The following is a 17,708-nucleotide window of genomic DNA, read 5'->3' on the forward strand; positions in this document are numbered from 1 at the left end:
TAACTGATATCTCTCTCTTGATAGGAAAGCTTTTTTTTTTTTTCTTGCTTCATATGAAACTCAGAATGTTGTGATTCTGACTTGAAGTTGGTTTGTGCTTCAATATGGCAGCTGTTTAGTAAGATCCAACTTCTTAACCCTGATCACCAGTCATGCCAGAGCATCCCTATGTTAACTGTTACTCATATCACTATCAAATGAAAATATCTATTTGCTTACATTTACACTTTATGACTTCTATAAACCATTCAGTCGAGTTACCACGGCCTCAATCATTTCTGTGAATGTCAAATATGAGGAGGGCTTTGATATGGACCCCTACCAAGAAGACGGTACACATGACCACATCTGAAAGCAACATTTATAATGGATGCCTCAGTGATGTCACTTGCTGACTTGGGAACTACTGTCTTGTTGGCCAAGGTGCAACAGGTGCTCGGTGAATTAAATGGTCATTTTGCTTGGGCTTTACCAAAAATCATCACTTTGACAACACAGACTATATTCTTCAGTATAAAGTTCAGGTAAGCAGAATCAATACAGCAGCTGTGTGTATTTAAATCTTTATTTCCCATGCTTTCACTCTTAGCCTCAATTTTCTCCAACACAATTTATTTGAAATTAGACGCCATCTTTGCTTGTTTACCACAAAAAAACCAAAACAAATTAAAGTAGCCAAGTAATGCGTCAACATAAATGGCTTCAAACATAAATATAGTAGCACACACGATCCCGATAAAACAACATGAACTCGCATATGTTACACATAGGACATCCCTTCCACATGCACACATGGAACCACAATTATAACCGTCCAAGTTTTGTAAGATATTCATGAGAAAATATGAAAAGTCTTGGACCGAGGAGGGACAGAGGAAGAAGAGTGAAAGGGGTTTGGACTTAAAAGAGAGATGGAAAATGAATGGAAGGAGAGAAGGAGAGTGGATAATCAAATTGAAAAGAAACACTTTCAGGGCATTAGCTGAGCTGAATAATGGAATAACTCATACTCCTCCAAACGCGTTTTACACCCACACCGACTCGTATACAAACACACACGATGCATCCAAAAAACTTAATAAATTAAGAAAAACACAAATAAAAACCAGCCATGCGCATATGTACAAATGCAAGAGAAACGGAACTGAATGAACTTGAAAGAAAAAGCCAAACTCTTTTCTTACTCCTCATACGCCGCACCGTCTGTTTTGTCTGCATGGGACTCTCCTCAGCCTATCAACAAAGTGTACACACACGAGAAGAGGATAAAAAGGAAGCAAATATTTGTATTATCTTTAAAACATTACAGCAATGTGACCATCAGCTTTGGGATGGGTTTGAAGGACTTCACAGGTGACTACTCGTTACAGTTTGTTCATCTTTGTTTCACGCCTGTTGCGTTTGTTCAAGTGCTAAAATGGTTTTCTGCTCACTGCGGCTCATGCTTATTGTTCATTACTGCTTTAGAATACCGTCTATTATTAAAACAATAGTAACACCGACAGTACACGTGGATATACATTCCATCTAAATGTCTAACAGCTGTATGTGACCAACCACACCTGTGGGGTTTACATCTGCATTTCATGTACTGTACAACATCTGTCTTCTTGAAGACGTGAACATTCTACATTCAGGTGACGTAAATAGTTTTCAGAGGAGAAAGGGTGGAGTCTGTGCTCAGGTGCAGCTGTGTACCTTTTTTGTGTGCGTATGCGACTCTGGATAACTGACGAGATCTGCGACAAGTTTCACGAGAAGGCAGGTTGGTAGTTCCTTAAAGCTGGTCAGAGCAGGAGACCCGGCTCCCTTCAGTCACTTGAAGGTTTCTCTTTCTTTCTTTTTTAACACTCGAACTGTGTCACAAGTGAGCGGGGTTTCAAACACTAAAGAAGCCACCAGCCCTGTGACAAGTTTAGCATGGGTGGTGCCTGCAGTTTGCAACTCTGGTTATACACGTGAATCTCAGAGGCTGTATGGTGTCTGAGGCTTATGAGGGTTATAGTATGGTGCTAAAAGGTGAGAACATTCACTGAAATCCGCCCCGACTTACTGTTGCTCATACCAGTGTAAATAAAGAGAAAGGCAGATGGAGTATGCACCTCAAGTGTCGCCTATATTGGGCGAACTAAATAAATTCATCTCAGAAATGAGCAAACAGTTCAGGTGCAACTCTAAGCTATTCATTCACCAGAAACAGTGAAAGGCCCTGTCTCTCTGTAGATCTACTAAGAACCCATGCATTGGCTAGTTATGAGCTCAAACCGCCAAGTAAAGAGGGAACGAGCACCTCGGCACTAGTCCCTGTGATTAGTTTCAGAGTCCGACAGCTGATCCAGATTCTCGTTAACTTCAACGGCAAGCTCGCTTTCAGGCTCCGCATCCTCATCGTTGCTCTCTGCGCTGTAGTCTATCTCCTCCAGAAAGGACGGCTCATCCTCCTCCAACACATAGGTAGTTGAGCAGCTGCTGAATAAACGGAAAAAACAAAAGTCATTATAGCAGGTGTCACAGATAATGAGCGTTTAACTAAATGTTACAGGAATATTTTGTATTTCTGACGTGGGCTTGTGTGAGGCACTTGTTGGTAGTCTGTGTTTTAAAGGGATAGTTCGCCTCTTTTGACATGAAGCTGTGTGACATCCCATATTAGCAATATCATTTATGAACATTGACTTACCCCCTGCTGCGTCCTGTGAGCCGAATTCCAGCTGAGTTTTGGGGTCCACGAAGCTAGTCCGGCTAGTTGGCTGGGGGCACAAAAATAAAGCGTTTTGCTTCTCAAAAAAATATCCGTTCAAAAGAGTAATACATTTGCATCACAAAATCGTTGTCCAGGAAAAAGTCAGACCTCACTTCGCTTGGCGCTATTTTTGCCTCCCTTGATATCAATGCGTCCAATGTAAAACTGTGCAGACCGAAGAGCAGACCGAGCACTCCCCTGCTTCCGAGCAGCAAACACCGTAACAGGTGCAGCTATCGCTAGGTGGCTAGGGAGTGCTCGGTCTGCTCTTCGGTCTGCACAGTTTTACATTGGACGCATTGATATCAAGGGAGGCAAAAATAGCGCCAAGCGAAGTGAGGTCTGACTTTTTCCTGGACAACGATTTTGTGATGCAAATGTATTACTCTTTTGAACGGATATTTTTTTGAGAAGCAAAATGCTTTATTTTTGTGCCCCCAGCCAACTAGCCGGACTAGCTTCGTGGACCCCAAAACTCAGCTGGAATTCGGCTCACAGGACGCAGCAGGGGGTAAGTCAATGTTCATAAATGATATTGCTAATATGGGATGTCACACAGCTTCATGTCAAAAGAGGCGAACTATCCCTTTAACCGTCCGATTCTTCAGACTTGGAGCGTTCTTATTCTAGAGAATCGGATGGTTTTCTATAAGATGAGCAAAAGCTGAAAGCTACTCAGAAGGAGGCCGTGGCAAAATCTTTTCTCCATCTAAAAACAACTCAAACCTCGAAGCTTTAATAGCAGTTAGTGCAACTACTGTATTGAGGATTTTCCCACTTAGTCACTTCTGCATCAGCGACACGGCGGATTTGCAAAACGCGCTCCGCGTTATGACACAAGGTTGTTAGAATGCGCTGTGGACCATGCTGCTAAACAGACTTTCCATGGTTGAAAAAGTGTAGTGACAAAGCAAACTGCTGACTGATACAGAAAGCAGCTGCAGGCAAGAGACGGTCAACTCATCAGGGCTTCACACAAGCCCCACGTAACAAAGAAATATCCCTTTAAACTGATCAAGATCATTAACACGGTCTTTTTATTTCATGAAGGAAAAAAAAAAGGAAACTATGGTATTAACTACAGTAGAACTGCAGTATCTTTTTGTTTTGGTGCTGTGATAAAGTTATTAAATGCAAAATGAATTCAAAACACAAAGAAAATACACAAAGAAATACTTTCTTTAGCTTGTAAAGTAAATATTTATTTATTTATTTTTTGGTATTTCCCCAACGAACGAGACTGTCCAAATTGCTTCTGATCAATCAATCCATCCACTAATAAAGAAAGCAACTGTTTCTATACCAGAAAATAACTTTTGTTCAAACCAAATCAAACGTCCATTTGAAAAAAAACTTCAAAAAGTCGGCAGTGAAGATACAGCAACGTGAAGCGTAAGATGCATTTTTTACATCACAACAAAATCGAGACTGCTAACAAACGATGCTCATGAGGTAGTTAGGCTGTTTTTTTTTCCCGATGGGTCTTAATGGTTAAATGCTTGCTGGTTCTTTGAGGTTTTAGTGGCTTTAGTGGGTTTTTAATGGTGTTAATGGTCTGAAATGGGATCCCAGGGAGACAGTCGATTGGGGGGGGGGGGGTCAGACAAAGAGCTCCCTCCAATCTCCCAACAGTGTGAGTGCATAAGAGAGACAGAGATACAGAGAAATTGTGCATATGTACGGTAAGTGTGTGTGTGTGTGTGTGTGTGTGTTTGTGTGTAATGATAGACAAAATATTGTACAAACGAATTATGAAAGTTGTGTATCAACCATTACAGGCCATTACAGAAATATCAAACCCAGCTTATTTTTCAGGATTAAGCAGCTGCAGTCATCTAACGTACAAATTCATGCATGAACATTAAAACCTCAACTGCTTTCCCTCACTTATCGGAAACCTCCGCGACTCTAAACCATCATCCCGCTGTCCTCCTCAAAGTCACGCAACAAACAAACTCATCCCCGAAGCCGCCCATTTACGAACACTGAGAGGCGCCTCCAAATGTCCACAATCGTTGTTTGCCCTATTAAACGGTAAGTGCTGGCATACCAAGCCCCACGCATAAAACCATAAATCCAGAGGATGAGGGCAACCAATCCCAGAGGGTACTCACACAGACACTTTTGGAGTCCCTTAATGATCAGACACATGAATGATGAATGAATATATCAATATGAGAGTAGATAGGTTAGTAAGAAAGAGACTGCGAGATGCTGGCAGAAAGAGATGTGAGCATTAAGTGGTTTTATGCATAAAGCCATTCTTCCGAATCAACCGCTTTCGCAAATCTTTTCAGAGACCGTTGACATTCTAAAATAAAAAGAAATGAAGATAACCTTGGCAGTCCCAGCCTGCGTTTGGCCAAGTTTAATAATTAAGTGACATCGCAGAACAAAGTCAAATCCAAAATGTGTGGACCACATATTTCTAGACTGGTAATTTCAGTCAAGGCGATTAGATACCGTGTGAAGCTCTGTGGCAATTTTTCTGATGAAGAAGAGTAGTGATGACTCACTGTTTGTACCATCTGATGCATTTCTTAAAATATGGATGTAGACTCAGGAAACATTGACGTAGCTACCATTTTTGAAGGAACACGTATTTGGATCCACATTTAGAGTCGGATTTATCTTTAAATCCCAACGCTCTGCAAATTGTTAGGATTGTATAATAAAATCATATATTTCTAAAAGAATGAATGGTTAAACTGCCTACTCTGAATAAGAAAAGGCAGTCAAAGGATAAGTATCAACTTTTAAGAGATGCCAAAGACTCACTCTTTTCTGACATTTTGCTTACGGTCGCTTAAACTAGACAGCAACAGGACAGGGAGGGCTGCAGGGTGGTTAGCAATGCCGGAGGTTACCAAGAAGGTTCGAATCTCATCTGGGGCATTTCTGTGGGGAGTTGGATGTTCTCTACAGGTACTCATGCATGTTGGGTCAACTGGTGATTCTAAAATGAGCACTGGAGTGAGTGTAGGATGCATAGTCGCCTTTTTTGGTCCTACAATGGCCCGGCGACCTGCCCAGGGTGTACCCTTCATCTCTCCTGGAGGGCAGCTGAGGAACGCTCCAGCTCCCCTGCAACTCTGAATTTGATAAGGCGGGAATAGAAAAATAGGTGGATGGCGGGAAAGGAATTTGGATTCCCTCCAAAACTTTGTGGGCAAGTTTCATGAAATTTAGCTTGGTAATATTTGCATGAGTGTGATGACAGAAGCTAAAAGAACGGATTTTATTAAATAGTATCTGTTAAAATACCAAAATTGGAAGAAACATTTGTATTACTTTTGGATGTATTATGAGTTCATTTTTTTTGGCCGTAATTTGAAGGAGGGAACCTTTTATCATTTCAACTTGATTCTATTATTCACACAGTTTGGCGGTTGGAAGGCACGGGCTATAAAAGGCACAGTTGGTTTGAAGAATGTTTGTTTGTACTAAGAAGATGTCGTCATAGATAAAAAAAAAAAAACGTATGAAAAACTAAAACCGATTCTTTAAAATGAGTGAAAGAATCACTGATTATACTCCTGTACAAAGAAATGTGGAAATAAAGATGTGCATTAAACTGTGTCGACTGGTGAGATTAACATTCGTCATACAGCTGAACTAAGAACACATTCAGTGTCCCTTGACTGCACTGATACTTAGGTGCATAACAGCATGCAAATGTATTCTGGCCACGCCGACAGGCAAGCTAGTTTACATGTTCAATGTGCATTTAATCCTCAGTGTGCAGTCCTGTGTCACCGACTTCTCGATGTGACCCTGAAAACCTCCACTGTGTGACAGAACTGATAGAATGCCAATGATGCTCATGTAACGGGTGTATAGTGTTGATTCCACTTCCACAGTGACTGCCAATCATATTTGCTGTTGTTCATGTATCTTGGATGCTCACTGGTCGGCAGGGCTCTCCTTAGTACATAAATATGGGCTGTGACACATGCGCAGTGCCAGTGCACGAGGATTGAGCCCATGGTAAGGTTGTTACACAAAGCACAGCGTTATATGGAAACTGTATTTAATGTAATAATGCAGTTAGCATTATTATTATTTGTATATCATGCTCAGTAAGATGGCAACAACATTGCATTTGACTAAATGTGTTTTCATCTTGTAATGTAATGTTTGTTAGCGATCTTGGCTCGAAGGCTAAGCTAAACTTGCTAACTTTCTCTCATTAAGCTGTGCCGAACGAGTGCTGTGCTTGACCGTGAGCTGACCAGTCGTATGCTTTATCAATATTCAGGTACATGTGTTTTTGTTTATATATTTATTTCTACCTGTTGTTGTTGTACACAAGCCAGTGCACGAGGATTGAGCCCATGCTGTGCCGAACGAGTGCTGTGCTTGACCGTGAGCTGACCAGTCGTATGCTTTATCAATATTCAGGCAATAAAAGTCCAGTCCTGAAGTTAAGAGTGTCGGTCCTTCTTCAAAAAAGCTTAACACAACGCAGACAACGGTTACAATGGTGCCGCGACCGTACTCCAGGATTCTTCACGTCGGGAGAGTGATCATCGTTTCCCGGGGAAAACTACCGTGGTTGCAGCTGCGTCATTGAAGCAGCCATTGTTTGTTTGGTGCAGTGTCACCCTTTCGCCAGCAGGTGGGCGGGAGTTTTTTATTTATTTTTTTTTTTGTGACAGCAGGGGTCAATTTCTTCACTGTTTTTCATACTGAAGTGAGGTTTTGACATTTTGTCACCTGTGAGTGATTTGAGCATTATTTTATTTGTTTTTGTTTATTTCAACTCATTTTGGTGCATTTTAATTGTTTTTGTTGGATTGTTGGCTGTGTGCCTTCAGTCTCAATTTTTTTTGTCATCATTATCAGTGATTTTGATCATATGACTGCTATTTTCTGTTACTTTGTTTGAGTTGGTTTCGTTTACAAGTTTTGCTTGTCACATGATTTAATTTTTTTTATAGGTGCATATATTCAGACACTTTTGTCTTTTTATTTATTTTTTTTTTTCTGTCTTTCCTGTGCCTGTCGTGCTAACCATGGACTTCGGTGCTGGTGTTGGTAGGGGGAGAGGGGCGTCCATGTACACTCCTATAACACCTGTGTGTAGGGCGAGGTTCCAGTCTCCACCCATCACGTCCACCCCTATGCCGAATCTCGAGGACATTTCGAATACTGATGATGCTTTTGCTGCCTCACCCCAAATTGGCTGTGTTGGGCACGATTTACCTGGCGAAAATGTGAGCAATTCTTCAGTTCATGTTATTGCTAGCATAGCTAAAGAAATTGGAATGTCAATAGGAGAGAGTATTGCTTCCTGCATTGCATCACAGCTTAGTAGTGGCACAAGTACGAATGTTGCTAGTAACGCATCCGGATCGAGGGGGGCAGACCCTTCTCTCGTGAATTGGGTAGTGAAGTCGGATGTCAGAGAGCCAGTATGCTTTAAAGGGAACGGCATCGACGCTTATACAGTCCATGAATGGGAGACAGTGGTCATGACATATCTCAGGCGATACCTGTAACGGAGCAGGCTGAAGAAGTCATGAACAGGCTAATGGGGAAGGCGAGGGAGGTGGTTAGAGTAGGCGTCCGCAGTAACCCCTTTCTTGTTCTGTCTTGTTAGTCCAGGCCTCCATTCTTCATTACCTACTGGTAAGCCTGCCAGTAATGTAAACACAGGCCCAGCTTTATGCCAGTTAGCTCAGGAGCCTGCAGAGCCTCTAGACCGTATTCTTAGCATGTTGGAGAACATTCTCAGACAGGGACCTCAGCAGGCTCAGTACTGTGACAGACCAGGACGCCAATCACAGGGGGGCCCCAGGAACAGAGTGCGAACCTCGCTGCCATGTGAAGTGTGTGGAGACAGGGGGCACAATACTCGTTTTCATTGTCGGTCTAACCATCTCTGTTTCCTCTGTTATGCTTCTGGCCACACACGTGCTGATTGTCCAAAGTCAGTAATACCTCAGCCAGCAGGTGGGGCTGCCTGTAAAACCACCACCCAGCAAGAGGGAAACTAGTGGGCCAACATTTTGGGGGGGCAAATGTTGGGCCAGTAATCGAAACCCCAAGCACAACAAATGATGATTTGGAATCCGTTTACAATAGCGTATGTGAGGAGCTGAAACTAAAGAGTAAAGTCATTTTACAGAACACACAGAGAGTTGCCCCTTATGACGAGCTCTTCCGTGCTAAGGTACTGATTGGTAACAAAGTGGAGGTGGATGCTATGCTCGACAGTGGTTCAATGGCATGCAGCTTGAGTTCCAGAGTTTGGAAGCGACTGTCACAAGAGGGAGTGATGAAGAGCCTCTCTCTGGCACCCACAGATGTGGTCTTGGTTGGTTGTGGAGGGTCACGGACTAATCCTTTGGGAGTTTGTGACCTAGAGATTGAGTTGTTTGGCTTTCCAGTGATTGTTCCAACGTTAGTGGTAGCTACACAAAATGATGATCTCATTGTGGGGAGTAATCTTTTGAAATACGTGATTCGGTGTTTGAAATCTTCAAGGGATACTTTAAGCCACACGCCTGCCCCTGAGAACAGTGACGCTGAGCAACGCAAGTTGCTGAGCTTGTTGGCTAACGTGGAGGTGTGGTCAGGCAGTGACATCCCCGAAAAGGTGGGCACGGTACAGATAAAAAAGTCTGTGACTCTTGAACCTTTAAGGGAATATTTGGTTTGGGCTCGGCTTCAGCATGTTGGCAACATAGCAGTTGGTAGTGCTGTCATCATCGAGCCTACTACTGCTAGGTCACGTCCACAGTCTGTGTTGATCGGGAGGACTGTGGCATTGCTTCATGGTGATGGTTGGCTGCCCCTTAAAGTGATAAATCCTTCTGATAAGCCTGTGACACTGAAACAAAATACCAAGCTTGCAGATGTTTACCCTTGTGTAGAGTTGGAAGACTTTGACTGCCCTGATATGTGTGATAGCGCACAATGTGTTGTCCAGCAACAGGTGCAAGAGTCAGGTGATGCTGTAACTGACGATGGGAAAGACTCTCGCCTGACGTCTGAGGATTCAAGCCTCCCAGACTGTCGTGACGAGAATGGAGGTCCCAGTGGGCCTCATGGTGGACCAACCTCAATTTTACATGAACTGGGGTTGGCTGACATTGATGTGGATTCTTGTGATGTGTCTTCTGCTTGCACAGAGAAACTTGTCCAGCTGATAGCTCGGTACGAGTCCATCTTTTCCAGGCATAAGTTGGACTGTGGAAAGGCTAAGGGCTGTGTTCACCGAATTAAACTCAGTGATGAGAGACCCTTTCGGTTGCCATACCGACGCATAGCACCTACCCAGTATGAGAAACTCAGACAGGTATTGAATGAGATGGAAGAACGAGAGATCATAAGAAAGTCCAGTAGTGACTTTGCTTCACCTTTGGTCCTCGTTTGGAAAAAGTCTGGGGACCTGAGACTCTGTACCGACTTTCGTTGGATCAATGCCCGCACCATTAAGGATGCACATCCATTACCCCATCAGGCTGATGCTCTCGCGGCACTGGGTGGCAACGCCTTTTTCTCTACCATGGACCTCACATCTGGTTACTACAATGTTGAGGTTCATGAAGATGACAAGAGATACACGGCTTTCACATCACCATTTGGGTTGTATGAATACAACCGCCTACCGCAGGGTCTGTGCAATAGTCCGGCAACTTTCATGCGGATGATGCTGTCGATCTTCGGGGATCAGAATTTTCTGAGTCTCCTTTGCTACTTGGATGATGTCCTAGTGTTTGCTCCGACCGAGGATATAGCCTTGGAACGTCTCGAAATGGTCTTTGACCGTCTTAAGGAGCACAATTTGAAACTTGCTCCAAAGAAATGTAATTTCTTACAGAAATCTGTGAGGTTCCTTGGCCATATTGTGAGTGCGGAGGGCATTGCTACTGATCCTGAAAAGGTGCGGGCTATTACTGCCCTATCTGAGACAGACCTTATGGAAGACGGAACAGGGATTCCTTCACAGCGGAAGATACGATCTTTTCTGGGAATGGTGGTGTTCTACCAACAGTTCATTGAGGGTTTTTCCTCAATAGCGAAACCGCTCCTCTCCAAAAGAGAAGAAAGTGTCGCCCTCTCCAGCGGACAATGGTGGCTGCTGACTGGACAGAGGAGTGTACACAGGCCTTTCTTTTGTTGAAACAGGCTCTGCTGGATCAAGTTGTCTTGGCTCACCCAAATTTCGGGGTGCCTTTTCTTCTTTCAGTGGACGCGTCAAGCAAGGGCCTTGGAGCTGTCTTGTCGCAGGTGCCAGACGGGGGGACAGTGGCACGGTCAAGGTATCCGGCACACAGGTTAGAGTTCTTTGCTATGAAATGGGCAGTTTGCGACAAGTTCCATCATTGGCTAAGGGGACACCCGTTTACTGTGTGGACGGATAATAATCCGTTAACATATATTTTGTCCAAAGCTAAACTTGATGCATGCGAACAGAGATGGGTTGCCAAGCTTGCACCATACCAGTTCGACATCAAATACATTCCGGGTCCCAAGAACATTGTTGCAGACGCCCTGAGCAGGGAGCCCTTTGTTCATGCAAGTGCACTTCACCGTTTGACAAGAGTGGCTTACAAGACGTTGTTGGCCGAAGCTGATGCTGTTTGTAATGACCAGGTGCAGGATGTATTTCGGTGGTCTACTCACCCGTTTGAGAGGACCTCTGTGGTAGGACCTTCTGTCGCCTGCCAGTGTGCTGCTGTTGTCCGGCCTGGGGCTCTGTCTTGTCAGGAAGTGGCAGCTGTTCTGCAGTCGCATAAGTTGCAGGAAGGTTCGATGACATCCCATGCATTGTTGCTGCCACAGCTTCCGCAGGCAGTGTTACCGGTGGAATTAGTTGGAACTGATGTGCTGTCTCATGACCAGCTGATGGATAAGGAGAGCCGACACAATGCTGAACAGGGTGATCTTCTTTGTGGAAAGGGGACGAAGACCATCTAGGAGAGAGCGTGCTTTAGAACCAGCTAATGTTTTACATCTACTAAAGAGTTGGGAAAAGCTTTGCATGCAGAAGGGCGTGTTGTATCGTGTGTCAAAGAGCCCTGTTACGAAGACCAAGTCTTTCTTGTATGTGGTCCCCGCTTCTCTGAAAGGAAGAGTGTTGGAGGGGGTTCACGATGAAGCTGGTCACCAGGGCCAACAACGGACCCTGTACCTTACGAGGCAACGCTTCTACTGGGCAGGCCTGGAGAAGGACGTAAGGGAGCATGTGAAACTTTGTAGGCGGTGTGTGCTGAGCAAAACTCCCGAACCGGAAGCTAGGGCACCGCTGGAGAACATTGTGACGTCGGAACCTCTTGAACTTGTTTGTATTGACTTCTGGTGTGCGGAAGATTCTAACAACCGGTCAATAGATGTGCTTGTAGTCACAGACCATTTCACAAAAATGGCTAATGCGTTTCTGTGTCCTAACCAATCCGCCAAAGCTGTAGCCCACCAGTTGTGGCACAACTTCTTTTGTGTGTATGGGTTTCCGAAGCGCATTCATTCAGATAGGGGGGCTAATTTCGAGAGTGCCCTTATTGCTGATCTTTTGAGGATTGCCGGTGTTCAGAAATCCCACACGACGCCATATCATCCGATGGGCAATGGCTCATGTGAAAGGATGAACAGGACGCTGGGTAGCATGATTCGGGCCCTGCCCCCAAGGTCAAAGCAGAGGTGGCCTCAGGCGCTGAAATCTCTCACATTTTCTTACAACTGCACCATCCACGAGACCACAGGGTATGCCCCGTTTCTCCTGATGTTTGGGAGGACGCCTAAGCTGCCTGTTGACTTTGCTTTTGGCTCTGTCTTGAACGTCCCTGAGATCATGAGTTATGATGAGTATGTTCAGTTTCTGAAACGGAGTCTGAAGGAAGCTATGGGTGTTGCACAAGTTTCAGCTTCCAAACAGTTGAGGAGACACGCTGAACTGTACAACCGTAAGGTCCGGGGAGCCCCAGTTGAGGTCGGGGATCGTGTATTGTTGGCCAACAAGGGTGAACGTGGTAAGCGCAAGCTTGCTGATCGTTGGGAGGATGTCGTTTACCTTGTCATTGGGGTTAATGTTGACAGTCACACCTTTAAGGTTCAGCATAGCGTGACTGGTAATGTGAAAACGGTTCACCGCAACCTGATAACACCGGTCAACTTTCTGCCGTTGCCTGACCCGGGTTCTGAAGATGAGCAGGACTTGTCTGTGTCTTCTGCTTCTGATTACCCACATGCAATAGGGGGCGATGTTGTTATGGATGATGACATGTCGACAGATGCAGTGGAATACAGGACTAAAGTCTGGGTTTCTCAGTTGCCGTCTGAGGGGTCTAGTGACCAGAGTCTGGAGGTTGATGACCATTGTCACGATGTCCTGCATGATACACATCTTGAACCATCTCTGGCTCAGTCACAAGATGGTGGTTCCGACCAACCTAGTTGTCCGGGTGATCCACTCCCTTCTCTGGTGTCAGTGGAGCTTCAATCTCAGAATCCCCGGACACCAGTCTCTGAGTTGTGTGACATAGGATCTGGTCAGGGTGATGGATCTTGCCCTGCGTTGGCTGATGTTGCTGAGTCAAGTGACCACGTTCCTACACTATGTGATGCAGCTGTTCCAGTGCTACCAGTGGACGCTTCAGTAGGCGTTAGGTCTAGAGCGGGGAGATTGTTTAAGCCTGTGGTTAGGCTTATTGAGATGATGGAGCAGAAAATAAAGGCTAACTGATAGGCGGTTCCATAGGGTTTGCAGGGGTGTACTGAGGTTTTGTATATTCGCTTGTTATGTGTTAATGAGTGTTATGGTTCTATTGGATGATGTGAAAGGGTGATGTACCTTTCTTACTGCTGGATAAGATGTTGATTGTATGACTACTTCTACACTTGAGATGTGAGTTGCTTTTCTTATTTCTTCTTTTCTCACTCCTGTGTGGCTTGGGTTGGTTCCCATGCGTGGAGTCAAGATGGGACAGGTTTTTTTTTTTTTTCCATGATTATGTCCCTGGGTATTGTTTTTACTGTGGGTCTGTGGGGTCACATTGGGAATTAGACATGTAACAGGCATGTTTACCTGAGGTGGTTTAGGAGGTTTGGCCGGCCTCTTTCTCCTCTAATTCTTTCAGAGAATGGTCTCCTGACTGGGCTGCATGTGACTTCACGGAGGTGCTCACTTTGTCATACTTTTTTTTTTTTTTGCTGTGGATGTTTTCAAATTGTATTGATGCTTTGTGATCTCTGTTGTTTTGTTGTTCTGGGTTGTACTTATGTTTGGTGCCCAATGTGTTGCTCACCTACTCAGATGTTTTTTTTTTTTTTTCTTTTTTGTTTTTTTTGTGTTGTTTTGGTCATTGTTGTGTATAAGTGGAATTCAGCTAGGGGGAGTGTAACGGGTGTATAGTGTTGATTCCACTTCCACAGTGACTGCCAATCATATTTGCTGTTGTTCATGTATCTTGGATGCTCACTGGTCGGCAGGGCTCTCCTTAGTACATAAATGTGGGCTGTGACACATGCGCAGTGCCAGTGCACGAGGATTGAGCCCATGGTAAGGTTGTTACACAAAGCACAGCGTTATATGGAAACTGTATTTAATGTAATAATGCAGTTAGCATTATTATTATTTGTATATCATGCTCAGTAAGATGGCAACAACATTGCATTTGACTAAATGTGTTTTTATCTTGTAATGTTTGTTAGCGATCTTGGCTCGAAGGCTAAGCTAAACTTGCTAACTTTCTCTAATTAAGCTGTGCCGAATGAGTGCTGTGCTTGACCGTGAGCTGACCAGTCGTATGCTTTATCAATATTCAGGCAATAAAAGTCCAGTCCTGAAGTTAAGAGTGTCGGTCCTTCTTCAAAAAAGCTTAACACAACGCAGACAATGGTTACACTCACAGCAGCCCTGCATATTTACAGGTCTTCAACTGTTTCTTGGGTAGTGCTTCAGAAAACCTACAGATTGACGGTCACACCGTGACAAACATTCCTGACAGACTATAGCTGGTTCACAAATGAGAATAAAAGTGCCCTCACCAAAGTGCTGAGGTGCTGTATCACCTGATTTAATGTTGTGCATGTGATCTTTAGAGAGCTACATCCCTCTCGAGTGGTCTGATCATATGTAAAGAGCTCAGTATTTCATTTCACTCCTGGAATTACAAGACGTCCACGACCACTTCTGACGCTTCATAAAGTCTTTAACCTAAATGCAACTAATCCGGTTGGTAACATCACACAGTCAACTGTGAGCAACAAACATTAAAGCAGAAGATCTAATGACAATTCCTGCAAAATCCTTAATTATATTAAGCGTCCTGAATAATGTTACTATAGATACAGATATTAACATGTCTCAGCTCTGCTTGAGTTGCACTGTAAAGTGGTACTTTGACGAATATTTCAAAAGACAAGGCAATTGATATACTTTAAAGAAGAGGTAAATTAAGCAAAAAGGTTAAATGATTGATCGGTGATGGAGAGCTCTGAGTGAGCGCACCTCTGCTGATTAAAGACATGCAAAATGAGCCATTTAACCTTTTCTAATCGTCTGTAAGCTTGCAAAAAAACAAAACAAAAAAAAAGACATTTTTTCACTATAAAAAATATCCTCACTGGCTGAAATAATTCCCTCACTTGGCTGTTTGAGTCTTTTGTGCAACATCACTTTCCCCGCTTCAATAAACACTTCACATTAGGCTCCGTGTAACATCAAAATACCCGTTTTAAAGAGCACTGAGTAACCAGCAGCCCCAAGGACCTGCAACACTGACTCAAAGCTGTATTTCTGAGCTCATTGTTGTTTCGTTAGAGTCATTGCTGAAATTAAGACAAATGTGGTGCAGGGAATTTTCTGTGAATGATGCATCCAGTACATTAGATGCATTCCACACAGATTGTTTTTTTTTTTTGTTGCAAACACTAAACCAGCAAGGAAAAACCCACTGCTTACATGGATGTGTATCAGGTGAGTTCTTCAGTATGGCCCAGGACACATTAGCATTCAACCTGTCAAAGAGAATGTTGGCACATGCGTCTCCAGATCCACGCCCAACGGAGCCCAAGGGAACAGATCTCAACGTGTCCTACGTGCGTTAACACCTGCACTCTAAAGCTGTCCACTTTTGATTGAAGCACCAAAACATTAAAGCCAGATGTAAGGACAGCCAAACTGCCTGCACTACAGCACAGTGGCAACATACGTGTAACTTTCCAACAAGTTCTTCAAGACAGACCTGACTACTTTCGTGTGCGTCCCAATGATATCGCTCTCCAAATCCAGCAGATGTTGGTGATTGCGGAGTCCCGTCAACCTCTTTAACCTCAGCAGGGACATACAGAACTGAGCTCCCATCTCTTCCAGCTCTCTGGTGCCGATGTGAAGACCCTAGAGAAAACGTGAACATCAAAAAGACTTTAGAAGAAGAAAAAAAAGAGCATGTGTTCACCAGAAAAAAACAACAACTTGTAAATCACCTTATGTGCTTACGATTTTCAGATATATATACACCTAAATAACTGGCTTTAACTCTGACATACTTCGAAATAGCTGCTGTGGAGTTTTCATTGCTAGTCTGCAGTCCGTGGATGGAACCAATTCTCAATGCTGAAAATCACTTGGTATGGAAATTTCATATGCAGAAACATGATAATATATTTAAATTTCAGGAAGCACACGTTCAAAGATATATGCACCTGTACCTACAACCCTAATAAAATCCACACTGTTCAATATTTAAGCTCAAGGAGCTGTTAAGAATTCATACAAGTGAATGAAAACTTGCACAGCAGCAGCCACACACAAAGCCAACCTCTAGTTCAACCAAAAAAACCTTCATGTTTCTTTTTCCCAAGAGCAGAAATAGGAACATCTAAACTTGGCATGGCAGCAAAGATATGCAGCCACAATTCAGTGGACATTAGTTCCTGCACATCTGGACAAACACTTTCACACAGAATGAGGGGGGCATCCAAGAACTCCGAATATATTAAATGTTGACATTGGCAAAATTGAGTAGGAAAGCGATCCACTGGGATGGAGAGACATGAAGAGAAAGAAGAGAGGGATATAATGAAGCCAAAAAGGAAGCAAAAGAAAAGAAAAGAGACTAGTCAAAGAGAGGGAGAGGAAAAATAGCACCACACTACCACCTGGTGGACATTTGGAGATTTAAAGGGGAATCTCGTTCTCGTCAGCCCGGAAATTAACTACACACATATTAAGAAACACAACCTCAACAAAATAAAGGTAAGATTTAATTACAAGCTTATTGCAATAAAATAGATTATATAAAACAGGTCTGTTATGTGTCCAGCTCAAATAAACATACCTTATATTTGCCCTGGTCACAGCCACAGAGAGTGCTCTCCATAGTATAGCTGCGTTTTACTCCAATCTCTCTCCATACAACTACACGGGCAGTCGACTCTTTGGAGCGCTCCACAACAAAACTGCAGCTGGCCATGCTGAAGGCTGGGGCAATCTGGGACAGGATCTTAGGAAGCGTCTGGAAAAAAAAATAGGAAAACTGTAATGGGTTTGTGTAGATGTGTGCAGGTTTGTATTTTATTCACCGCAGCTACAATGAACTAAAGTAACAGCTGTGAGGGCAGCGCTGCAGCATCAGGTCTCCCCCGTAAATCCTGGGAGACCCTTTTTACTCCTGGCCCGGAATGATTCGAGCCAAGTGGCTCGCTGTTCTGCTCCTCAAAACCGTTATGGAAGGACTTAACATGGAGCATCGGAACTGGGGGAGGGGTTGATCGTTCATTTTTAGCTTTTTTCCACAGAAGATGTTCCAGAATAAAAAATTTAAAAAAATTAAAGAAGTTTGAAATCTTCAGTTTGCATTAATCAGCAAAGTTGTGCTGGAACTGAGCTCTGAAAAATGACATGTTTCTAATTCAATGTATTGTGCTCCTTATAGCTCTCTTTATATGTCACATCTGCTACCTAAACGAGGCCACAGAAATGTCGGAGTACCAGGTGTATCCGCTGTCTAGCAGA

General features: G+C 43.7%; 1 protein-coding gene across 5 annotated transcripts in view; it reads right to left on the reverse strand.

Moving 5' to 3' along the window:
* Positions 1-549: 549 nt before the first annotated feature.
* Positions 550-17,708, reverse strand: part of agtpbp1 (ATP/GTP binding carboxypeptidase 1) — a 39,576-nt gene continuing 22,417 nt past the window's right edge. For 4 of the 5 annotated variants that reach the window (XM_075467833.1, XM_075467834.1, XM_075467837.1 and 1 more), the window contains 3 exons: positions 17,032-17,208; positions 15,937-16,088; positions 550-2,469 (listed from right to left, as the gene is read on the reverse strand). In XM_075467833.1, coding sequence (XP_075323948.1) covers positions 2,298-2,469; positions 15,937-16,088; positions 17,032-17,208 — 501 coding nt within the window. In that variant the 3' untranslated portion in view covers positions 550-2,297. The remainder of the gene's footprint in view (positions 2,470-15,936; positions 16,089-17,031; positions 17,209-17,708) is intronic. The other variant, XM_075467835.1, reaches the window with a different exon arrangement.

This window comes from Odontesthes bonariensis, chromosome 6 (genome assembly GCF_027942865.1).
Source record: "Odontesthes bonariensis isolate fOdoBon6 chromosome 6, fOdoBon6.hap1, whole genome shotgun sequence".
Classification (NCBI taxonomy): domain Eukaryota; kingdom Metazoa; phylum Chordata; class Actinopteri; order Atheriniformes; family Atherinopsidae; genus Odontesthes; species Odontesthes bonariensis.